General features: G+C 45.3%; 1 protein-coding gene across 1 annotated transcript in view; it reads right to left on the minus strand.

Annotated features, from left to right (window-relative positions):
* LOC139391817 (upstream-binding protein 1-like) overlaps positions 1-11,969 on the minus strand; it is a 36,687-nt gene that overhangs the window by 15,049 nt on the left and 9,669 nt on the right. The window contains exons 5-13 of the mRNA XM_071139382.1: positions 11,693-11,798; positions 11,320-11,426; positions 11,059-11,211; positions 10,752-10,862; positions 10,477-10,584; positions 1,795-1,898; positions 1,653-1,707; positions 1,438-1,531; positions 786-876 (exon numbers count right to left, since the gene is read on the minus strand). Coding sequence (XP_070995483.1) covers positions 786-876; positions 1,438-1,531; positions 1,653-1,707; positions 1,795-1,898; positions 10,477-10,584; positions 10,752-10,862; positions 11,059-11,211; positions 11,320-11,426; positions 11,693-11,798 — 929 coding nt within the window. The remainder of the gene's footprint in view (positions 1-785; positions 877-1,437; positions 1,532-1,652; positions 1,708-1,794; positions 1,899-10,476; positions 10,585-10,751; positions 10,863-11,058; positions 11,212-11,319; positions 11,427-11,692; positions 11,799-11,969) is intronic.

Genomic DNA, 11,969 nt, shown 5'->3' on the forward strand with positions numbered 1-11,969 from the left:
GAAGAAGAAAAACAAGTCAAATAGATAAACAAAAGTGAAATAAATAAAATAGCAGTAAACACAACACTCACAGAAGCTCCAAAAGATTAAAGACATTTAAAATGTCATTATGTCTATATAGTGTTGTAATGATGGGCAAATAGTTAAAAGTACAAATAAATAAACATAAATATGGGTTGTATTTACAATGGTGTTTGTTCTTCACTGGTTGACCTTTTCTTGTGGCAACAGGTCACAAATCTTGCTGCTGTGATGACACACTGGTATTTCACCCAGTAGATATGGGAGTTTATCAAAATTGGGTTATTTTTCAAAATCTTTGTGGGTCTGTGTAATCTGATGGAAATATGTGTCTCTAATATGGTCATACATTGGGCAGGAGGTTAGGAAGTGCAGCTCAGTTTCCACCTCATTTTGTGGGCAGTGTGCACATAGCCTGTCTTCTCTTGAGAGCCAGGTCTTCCTACGGCGACCTTTCTCAATAGCAAGGCTATGCTCACCGAGTCTGTACATAGTCAAAGCTTTCCTTAAGTTTGGGTCAGTCACAGTGGTCAGGTATTCTGCCACTGTGTACTCTCTGTTTAGGGCCAAATAGCATTCTAGTTTGCTCTGTTTTTTTGTAAATTCTTTCCAATGAGTCAAGTAATTATCTTTTAGTTTTCTCATGTTTTGGTTGGGTCTAATTGTGTTCTCTCTCTTCCTCATCCTTTCACGTCCTCCCTCCCTCCCTCTCACCTCCTCCCTCCCTCCCTCTCACCTCCTCCCTCCCTCCCTCACCCCCCTACCTGGATTTTAGTGTGTTGAAGAGTCTGATTCCATCAGCAGCTCCACAGATCTGAACCAGATCATCTCGGGTCAACTTTAGTAAGTCAAAACCTACACAACACAACAGGCTGTCTTTAATAACTCAACCTACACAACACAACAGGCTGTATTTAATAACTCAACCTACACAACAGGATGTATTTAATAACTCAACCTACACAACAGGATGTATTTAATAACTCAACAGGCAGTCTTTAATAACTCAACAGGCAGTCTTTCTTAGCTCAACAGGCTGTCTTTAATAACTCAACAGGCAGTCTTTAATAACTCAACAGGCAGTCTTTCTTAGCTCAACAGGCTGTCTTTCTTAGCTCAACAGGCTGTCTTTAATAACTCAACAGGCTGTCTTTCTTAGCTCAACAGGCCGTCTTTCTTAGCTCAACAGGCTGTCTTTCTTAGCTCAACAGGCCGTCTTTAATAACTCAACAGGCTGTCTTTAATAACTCAACAGGCAGTCTTTAATAACTCAACAGGCAGTCTTTCTTAGCTCAACAGGCTGTCTTTCTTAGCTCAACAGGCTGTCTTTAATAACTCAACAGGCTGTCTTTAATAACTCAACAGGCTGTCTTTAATAACTTAACTTACACTAGGGACCAGGGAAAGAGTGGGTACCTGAGAAGTGGGAGAAGAGTCGTGCGTAGCTGTTGAAGCGGTTTTTGACAAGCCACTTCTGAGTCTCCTGGATGGTGGCTGTCGGACTGAGTTGCTGGAGAGAGAGAGAGACAGACAGAGAGTGTGATTTGGGGTTGGGGGGGGGGGGTTTCAACATGAGAAGTTTTTACAGGATTTCAGACACGTCTATGAGAATGTGTGGGGTGTATACTAACCTCTGTGACGACTTGGCTGACAGGGTCTGCCTGGTGATTGGGCGACGATGAGTCACTGAAATACAACAGCCACAGTCAGCATTATCTCACTATGTCCACACAGACAGAGTTCCTTTCTCTCTATCCCTGAACGCTCACACACCTGTCGGGTACGGAGGAGGCAGTGTACGTGGAGAGGGGTGTGGAGGTGAAGGAGGGGCCAGCTGTCCGGGGAGAGCCGACGTAGGCATCAGGCCATGGAGAACACTGACCAGAGAGAAGAGAGAGAGAGACGTCACAACAACACACACACTACCGTAAAACTATACTGTCACCACCTACTAAGCAGGGTTTCCGTTTGGAAAATGTGGCACCAGAACATTTGACCGGTACCATATGAGTTGAGCGAGTAACCCGTTTAGGGTGTCCACTCACTTGTTTGTCAGAAATCATATTTTACATTGTAGTAATTCATACGAACTGAATCTGTAAGTCAAGGATGCAATGATGTGTGCTTCTACACCTGCATTGCTTGCTGTTTGGGGTTTTAGGCTGGGTTTCTGTACAGCACTTTGAGACATCAGCTGATGTACGAAGGGCTTTATAAATACATTGATTTGATTTGATGCGTGTCCTTCCCACACTTTAAATGTGTTGGAATAACTGTTCACATGTACTTCTCCCTCAGCCGACAAGACGAATTAACGAACAGTAAAATCACTAGTCTGTAAATCTACTGTACCCCATAGTAGAAAAGTTGACGTATTCTTTTGGTCAGCTTGTCGAGAAAGATATAGCCTCTTTCCAAACAGACTCTGGGACGACAGATCCCAAATCCAGTCAACCAGTAGACGCCTCTTTCCAAACAGACTCTGGGACGACAGATCCCAAATCCAGTCAACCAGTAGACGCCTCTTTCCAAACAGACTCTGGGACGACAGATCCCAAATCCAGTCAACCAGTAGACGCCTCTTTCCAAACAGACTCTGGGACGACAGATCCCAAATCCAGTCAACCAGTAGACGCCTCTTTCCAAACAGACTCTGGGACGACAGATCCCAAATCCAGTCAACCAGTAGACGCCTCTTTCCAAACAGACTCTGGGACGACAGATCCCAAATCCAGTCAACCAGTAGACGCCTCTTTCCAAACAGACTCTGGGACGACAGATCCCAAATCCAGTCAACCAGTAGACGCCTCTTTCCAAACAGACTCTGGGACGACAGATCCCAAATCCAGTCAACCAGTAGACGCCTCTTTCCAAACAGACTCTGGGACGACAGATCCCAAATCCAGTCAACCAGTAGACGCCTCTTTCCAAACAGACTCTGGGACGACAGATCCCAAATCCAGTCAACCAGTAGACGCCTCTTTCCAAACAGACTCTGGGACGACAGATCCCAAATCCAGTCAACCAGTAGACGCCTCTTTCCAAACAGACTCTGGGACGACAGATCCCAAATCCAGTCAACCAGTAGACGCCTCTTTCCAAACAGACTCTGGGACGACAGATCCCAAATCCAGTCAACCAGTAGACGCCTCTTTCCAAACAGACTCTGGGACGACAGATCCCAAATCCAGTCAACCAGTAGACGCCTCTTTCCAAACAGACTCTGGGACGACAGATCCCAAATCCAGTCAACCAGTAGACGCCTCTTTCCAAACAGACTCTGGGACGACAGATCCCAAATCCAGTCAACCAGTAGACGCCTCTTTCCAAACAGACTCTGGGACGACAGATCCCAAATCCAGTCAACCAGTAGACGCCTCTTTCCAAACAGACTCTGGGACGACAGATCCCAAATCCAGTCAACCAGTAGACGCCTCTTTCCAAACAGACTCTGGGACGACAGATCCCAAATCCAGTCAACCAGTAGACGCCTCTTTCCAAACAGACTCTGGGACGACAGATCCCAAATCCAGTCAACCAGTAGACGCCTCTTTCCAAACAGACTCTGGGACGACAGATCCCAAATCCAGTCAACCAGTAGACCTTGGTTACATACAAAAATGCTAAAAAGCAATGAGTCTGACTCATCAGATCAGAACGTTTATCTTAATAGTGATACACTAGTATTTCTTCACATTAAAGGCAGTAGGCTACGCGTCAATGTGTCAATTTGGCTACCGGACGATGAAAGAACGTTGATAACCAATACAACCTGAGAGAAATAGGCTACAGGTTTCTATGGCATGTCTCCACGGATACGGTCCAATTTTGCCCCGGCTACTTTGAAACATGCCTCATAATATGCAGTAAAACGTTCCGGTTTGAAACAATAGGCCGGGCGCCACTGACACGGTCGCCAGGAGGCCGGGCGACACTGACACGGTCGCCAGGAGGCCGGGCGACACTGACACGGTCGCCAGGAGGCCGGGCGCCACTGACACGGTCGCCAGGAGGCCGGGCGACACTGACACGGTCGCCAGGAGGCCGGGCGACACTGACACGGTCGCCAGGAGGCCGGGCGACACTGACACGGTCGCCAGGAGGCCGGGCGCCACTGACACGGTCGCCAGGAGGCCGGGCGACACTGACACGGTCGCCAGGAGGCCGGGCGACACTGACACGGTCGCCAGGAGGCCGGGCGACACTGACACGGTCGCCAGGAGGCCGGGCGACACTGACACGGTCGCCAGGAGGCCGGGCGTAGTGCACACTGACACGGTCGCCAGGAGGCCGGGCGACACTGACACGGTCGCCAGGAGGCCGGGCGCAGTGCACACTGACACGGTCGCCAGGAGGCCGGGCGCAGTGCACACTGACACGGTCGCCAGGTGCACGGTGTTTCCTCAGACACATTGGTGCGGCTGACTTCCGGGTTGGATGCGCGCTGTGTTAAGAAGCAGTGCGGCTTGGTCGGGTCGTGTTTCGGAGGACGCATGGCTCTCGACCTTCGTCTCTCCCGAGTCCGTACGGGAGTTGCAGCGATGAGACAAGACTGTAACTACCAATTGGATACCAAGAAATTAAAAAGATTCTTAAAAAAGATTTTGAAAAAAAAGAAGGGTTGAAACAATTAAGTATCTCTAGGTTTTCAGAAAGCATGCTGCCTTTGAATTGTGAATGGGAAGCGCGCTTCAATTACCAGTCGAGAAATAAAAACAGTTTTTATGTTGGTCCCCCCCCAAAAAAATTAACACACAAATGCATTTAGAATTGTTGCGCCATGATTGGGCTTATAAAAGTGCTGTCTGACCAATTTTCCACTCAAAGGCTCCGTATCTGTAGTATCTATAGGCTCCGTATCTGTAGGCTCCGTATCTGTCGGCTCCGTATCTGTAGTATCTATAGGCTCCGTATCTGTAGGCTCCGTATCTGTCGGCTCCGTATCTGTAGGCTCCGTATCTATAGGCTCCGTATCTATAGGCTCCGTATCTGTAGTATCTGTCGGCTCCGTATCTGTAGGCTCTGTATCTGTAGGCTCCGTATATATAGGCTCCGTATCTGTAGTATCTGTAGTCTCCGTATCTATAGTCTCCGTATCTGTAGTCTCCGTATCTATAGGCGCCGTATCTGTAGGCTCCGTATCTGTAGGCTCCGTATCTGTAGTCTCCGTAGGCTCCGTATCTGTAGTATCTGTAGGCTCCGTATCTGTAGTCTCCGTATCTATAGTCTCCGTATCTGTAGTCTCCGTATCTGTAGTCTCCGTATCTGTAGTCTCCGTATCTGTAGGCTCCGTATCTGTAGGCTCCATATCTGTAGGCTCCGTATCTGTAGTCTCCGTATCTGTAGTATCTGTAGGCTCCATATCTGTAGGCTCCGTATCTGTAGGCTCCGTATCTGTAGTATCTGTAGGCTCCGTATCTGTAGGCTCCGTATCTGTAGGCTCCGTATCTGTAGGCTCCGTATCTGTAGGCTCCGTATCTGTAGTATCTGTAGGCTCCGTATCTGTAGGCTCCGTATCTGTAGGCTCCGTATCTGTAGTATCTGTAGGCTCCGTATCTGTAGGCTCCGTAGGCTCCGTATCTGTAGGCTCTGTATCTGTAGTATCTGTAGGCTCCGTATCTGTAGGCTCCGTATCTGTAGGCTCTGTAGGCTCCGTATCTGTAGGCTCTGTAGGCTCCGTATCAGTAGTATCTGTAGGCTCCGTATCTGTAGTATCTGTAGGCTCCGTATCTGTAGGCTCCGTATCTGTAGTATCTGTAGGCTCCGTATCTGTAGGCTCCGTATCTGTAGTATCTGTAGGCTCCGTATCTGTAGGCTCCGTATCTGTAGGCTCCGTATCTGTAGTATCTGTAGGCTCCGTATCTGTAGTATCTGTAGGCTCCGTATCTGTAGGCTCTGTAGGCTCCGTATCTGTAGTATCTGTAGGCTCCGTATCTGTAGGCTCCGTATCTGTAGTATCTGTAGGCTCCGTATCTGTAGGCTCTGTAAGCTCCGTATCTGTAGGCTCTGTAGGCTCCGTATCTGTAGGCTCCGTATCTGTAGTATCTGTCGGCTCCGTATCTGTAGTATCTATAGGCTCCGTATCTGTAGTATCTGTAGGCTCCGTATCTGTAGGCTCCGTATCTGTACTATGTCGGCTCCGTATCTGTAGGCGTATGCTGTGCACGTGTGATAAGTACATGACGAATATAAAACTCATGTCAATTTAATTCCACTAAATTATGCAAATTAACCTATAGACCAATAAGCATGGCCAGTCAAATGGATTTCCATCAATGAACAGCCTAAACAGCATTATTTTGCTTTTAGATTTGTCTTATTTTCCTGGACAATTGGCAGGTAGCAATATTATTTATTGGCTGAAAGAAACAACAAAGAAAACAGCCAAAACCTGGCTGACGGAAACCCTGTTACCGAGCAACATTCAACTATATACTCACTACCTGGACAGGAGGAGAGGAACATTCAACTATATATTCACTACCTGGACAGGAGGAGAGGAACATTCAACAATATATTCACTACCTGGACAGGAGGAGAGGAACATTCAACTATATATTCACTACCTGGACAGGAGGAACATTCAACTATATATTCACTACCTGGACAGGAGGCGAGGAACATTCAACTATATATTCACTACCTGGACAGGAGGAACATTCAACTATATATTCACTACCTGGACAGGAGGAGAGGAACATTCAACTATATATTCACTACCTGGACAGGAGGAACATTCAACTATATATTCACTACCTGGACAGGAGGAACATTCAACTATATATTCACTACCTGGACAGGAGGAACATTCAACTATATATTCACTACCTGGACAGGAGGAACATTCAACTATATATTCACTACCTGGACAGGAGGCGAGGAACATTCAACTATATATTCACTACCTGGACAGGAGGAACATTCAACTATATATTCACTACCTGGACAGGAGGAGAGGAACATTCAACTATATATTCACTACCTGGACAGGAGGAGAGGAACATTCAACTATATATTCACTACCTGGACAGGAGGAACATTCAACTATATATTCACTACCTGGACAGGAGGAACATTCAACTATATATTCACTACCTGGACAGGAGGAACATTCAACTATATATTCACTACCTGGACAGGAGGAGAGGAACATTCAACTATATACTCACTACCTGGACAGGAGGAGAGGAACATTCAACTATATATTCACTACCTGGACAGGAGGAACATTCAACTATATATTCACTACCTGGACAGGAGGAGAGGAACATTCAACTATATATTCACTACCTGGACAGGAGGAACATTCAACTATATATTCACTACCTGGACAGGAGGAACATTCAACTATATATTCACTACCTGGACAGGAGGAACATTCAACTATATATTCACTACCTGGACAGGAGGAGAGGAACATTCAACTATATATTCACTACCTGGACAGGAGGAACATTCAACTATATATTCACTACCTGGACAGGAGGAGAGGAAAATTCAACTATATATTCACTACCTGGACAGGAGGAACATTCAACTATATATTCACTACCTGGACAGGAGGAACATTCAACTATATATTCACTACCTGGACAGGAGGAGAGGAACATTCAACTATATATTCACTACCTGGACAGGAGGAACATTCAACTATATATTCACTACCTGGACAGGAGGAGAGGAAAATTCAACTATATATTCACTACCTGGACAGGAGGAGAGGAACATTCAACTAAATATTCACTACCTGGACAGGAGGAACATTCAACTATATATTCACTACCTGGACAGGAGGAACATTCAACTATATATTCACTACCTGGACAGGAGGAGAGGAACATTCAACTATATATTCACTACCTGGACAGGAGGAACATTCAACTATATATTCACTACCTGGACAGGAGGAGAGGAACATTCAACTATATATTCACTACCTGGACAGGAGGAACATTCAACTATATATTCACTACCTGGACAGGAGGAGAGGAACATTCAACTATATATTAACTACCTGGACAGGAGGAACATTCAACTATATATTCACTACCTGGACAGGAGGAGAGGAACATTCAACTATATATTCACTACCTGGACAGGAGGAACATTCAACTATATATTCACTACCTGGACAGGAGGAGAGGAAAATTCAACTATATATTCACTACCTGGACAGGAGGAACATTCAACTATATATTCACTACCTGGACAGGAGGAACATTCAACTATATATTCACTACCTGGACAGGAGGAGAGGAACATTCAACTATATATTAACTACCTGGACAGGAGGAGAGGAACATTCAACTATATATTAACTACCTGGACAGGAGGAACATTCAACTATATATTCACTACCTGGACAGGAGGAGAGGAACATTCAACTATATATTCACTACCTGGACAGGAGGAGAGGAACATTCAACTATATATTCACTACCTGGACAGGAGGAACATTCAACTATATATTCACTACCTGGACAGGAGGAGAGGAACATTCAACTATATATTCACTACCTGGACAGGAGGAGAGGAACATTCAACTATATATTCACTACCTGGACAGGAGGAACATTCAACTATATATTCACTACCTGGACAGGAGGAACATTCAACTATATATTCACTACCTGGACAGGAGGAACATTCAACTATATATTCACTACCTGGACAGGAGGAGAGGAACATTCAACTATATATTCACTACCTGGACAGGAGGAGAGGAACATTCAACTATATATTCACTACCTGGACAGGAGGAGAGGAACATTCAACTATATATTCACTACCTGGACAGGAGGAACATTCAACTATATATTCACTACCTGGACATGAGGAGAGGAACATTCAACTATATATTCACTACCTGGACAGGAGGAACATTCAACTATATATTCACTACCTGGACAGGAGGAGAGGAACATTCAACTATATATTCACTACCTGGACAGGAGGAACATTCAACTATATATTCACTACCTGGACAGGAGGAACATTCAACTATATATTCACTACCTGGACAGGAGGAGAGGAACATTCAACTATATATTCACTACCTGGACAGGAGGAACATTCAACTATATATTCACTACCTGGACAGGAGGAGAGGAACATTCAACTATATATTCACTACCTGGACAGGAGGAACATTCAACTATATATTCACTACCTGGACAGGAGGAACATTCAACTATATATTCACTACCTGGACATGAGGAGAGGAACATTCAACTATATATTCACTACCTGGACAGGAGGAACATTCAACTATATATTCACTACCTGGACAGGAGGAGAGGAACATTCAACTATATATTCACTACCTGGACAGGAGGAACATTCAACTATATATTCACTACCTGGACAGGAGGAACATTCAACTATATATTCACTACCTGGACATGAGGAGAGGAACATTCAACTATATATTCACTACCTGGACAGGAGGAACATTCAACTATATATTCACTACCTGGACAGGAGGAGAGGAACATTCAACTATATATTCACTACCTGGACAGGAGGAACATTCAACTATATATTCACTACCTGGACAGGAGGAACATTCAACTATATATTCACTACCTGGACAGGAGGAGAGGAACATTCAACTATATATTCACTACCTGGACAGGAGGAACATTCAACTATATATTCACTACCTGGACAGGAGGAGAGGAACATTCAACTATATATTCACTACCTGGACAGGAGGAGAGGAACATTCAACTATATATTCACTACCTGGACAGGAGGAGAGGAACATTCAACTAGATATTCACTACCTGGACGGGAGGAGAGGAACATTCAACTATATATTCACTACCTGGACAGGAGGAGAGGAACATTCAACTATATATTCACTACCTGGACAGGAGGAGAGGAACATTCAACTATATATTCACTACCTGGACGGGAGGAACATTCAACTATATATTCACTACCTGGACAGGAGGAGAGGAACATTCAACTATATACTCACTACCTGGACAGGAGGAGAGGAACATTCAACTATATACACTCACTACCTGGACAGGAGGAGAGGAACATTCAACTATATACACTCACTACCTGGACAGGAGGAGAGGAACATTCAACTATATACACTCACTACCTGGACAGGAGGAGAGGAACATTCAACTATATACTCACTACCTGGACAGGAGGAGAGGAACATTCAACTATATATTCACTACCTGGACAGGAGGAACATTCAACTATATATTAACTACCTGGACAGGAGGAGAGGAACATTCAACTATATATTCACTACCTGGACAGGAGGAGAGGAACATTCAACTATATATTCACTACCTGGACAGGAGGAACATTCAACTATATATTCACTACCTGGACAGGAGGAACATTCAACTATATATTCACTACCTGGACAGGAGGAGAGGACAGATATGAAAGCAGGATAAATATACACTAATCTGTAAAAAGGACTCTTACACTGCCTCTCTTGGCCAGCGAGTCCCCACAGTCAGCCGGCAGCGTCCTCTTGCTCGACTTCTTCAGCTCATAGTCTCCCACTTCCTCTACGATTGGCTCCAGCCTCATCTAGAGACACACACACACAATCTGAGCCCGTACAGTTGACTCCTGATAAGTACACTTCAAAAAAAGTGCCAACCTCTGTTAAAGTGCTGTATAGTGTTTTAAAACCCTGGATGGACCAACCTCTGTTAAAGTGCTGTATAGTGTTTTAAAACCCTGGATGGACCAACCTCTGATAGGATGGTGGTGTTGTAGGAGCATTGGTACTTCTCCTTCTCTTGAGACGTTCGTTTCTCCATCTTCTCTCTGTCCGTCTTCTGTTTCCTGTCTGCCCCCTTTGGCTGGGAGGAGGAGGGAGAGAGCAAGAGAGGAATGATGAAAGGAAAAGGGGGGGGGGGGTACCTAGTCAATTGTACAACAATGTATTCACCTAAAAATGTGTCTTCCGCAACTAACCCCTCAATAAGGTGATCTGACTTGGTGTGTGTCGTGTGTGTGTGTGTGTCGTGTGTGTGTGTGTGTGTGGTGTGTGTGTACCTTGAAGACTTTGATTTGACAGGAGGCAGAGTGGAGGTGTTCAGTGGACTCTCCGTTGTCTCCCTGTCTGAAGGTGTCGATCTGGATCCTGAAGGGAACTCCCTTCTCTCCTCCATGCTTCCTGGGGGTGAACTCTGTACTGATGCAGTGAACCTACACACACACACACACACACACACACACACACACGAGGAGGGTTAGGTTGAAAGATGGAGAGAATAGAGACTGAGTTAATGTGACTACAGGAGGAGTGAGTGTTACCTGCACAAACACAGAGGCTCTCCTGTTGAGGTCCCAGAGAAACTCGGCGGCGTTGAGCTGGGAGGGGTCGGCCTTGGGCTCCATGATACCCACTGACAAGGGGATGTCTACACACACACACACACACATTACATACATGTACTGACAGAGAAATACACACACACACACTACATACATGTACTGACAGAGAAATACACACACACACACATTACATACATGTACTGACAGAGAAACACACACACACATTACATACATGTACTGACAGAGAAACACACACACACATTACATACATGTACTGACAGAGAAACACACACACACACACTACATACATGTACTGACAGAGAAACACACACACACACTTGTGTGTTCTTACCGATGTCTAGGAGACGGTCTCCAGGGCGATTCCACTTCCACCCCTCCAGCTGCCGATGCTCTGTGTACTGGAGTCTCCTGTCATGGAACACCACCCTAACGATACTCTACACACACACACACACACACACACACACACACACACACACACACACACACACGTTATGGAACACCACCCTAACGATACTCTACACACACAAACACGTTATGGAACACCACCCTAACGATACTCTACACACACACACACACACACACATTATGGAACACCACCCTAACGA

The sequence above is a fragment of the Oncorhynchus clarkii genome, chromosome 32 (assembly GCF_045791955.1).
Source record: "Oncorhynchus clarkii lewisi isolate Uvic-CL-2024 chromosome 32, UVic_Ocla_1.0, whole genome shotgun sequence".
Lineage (NCBI taxonomy): Eukaryota > Metazoa > Chordata > Actinopteri > Salmoniformes > Salmonidae > Oncorhynchus > Oncorhynchus clarkii.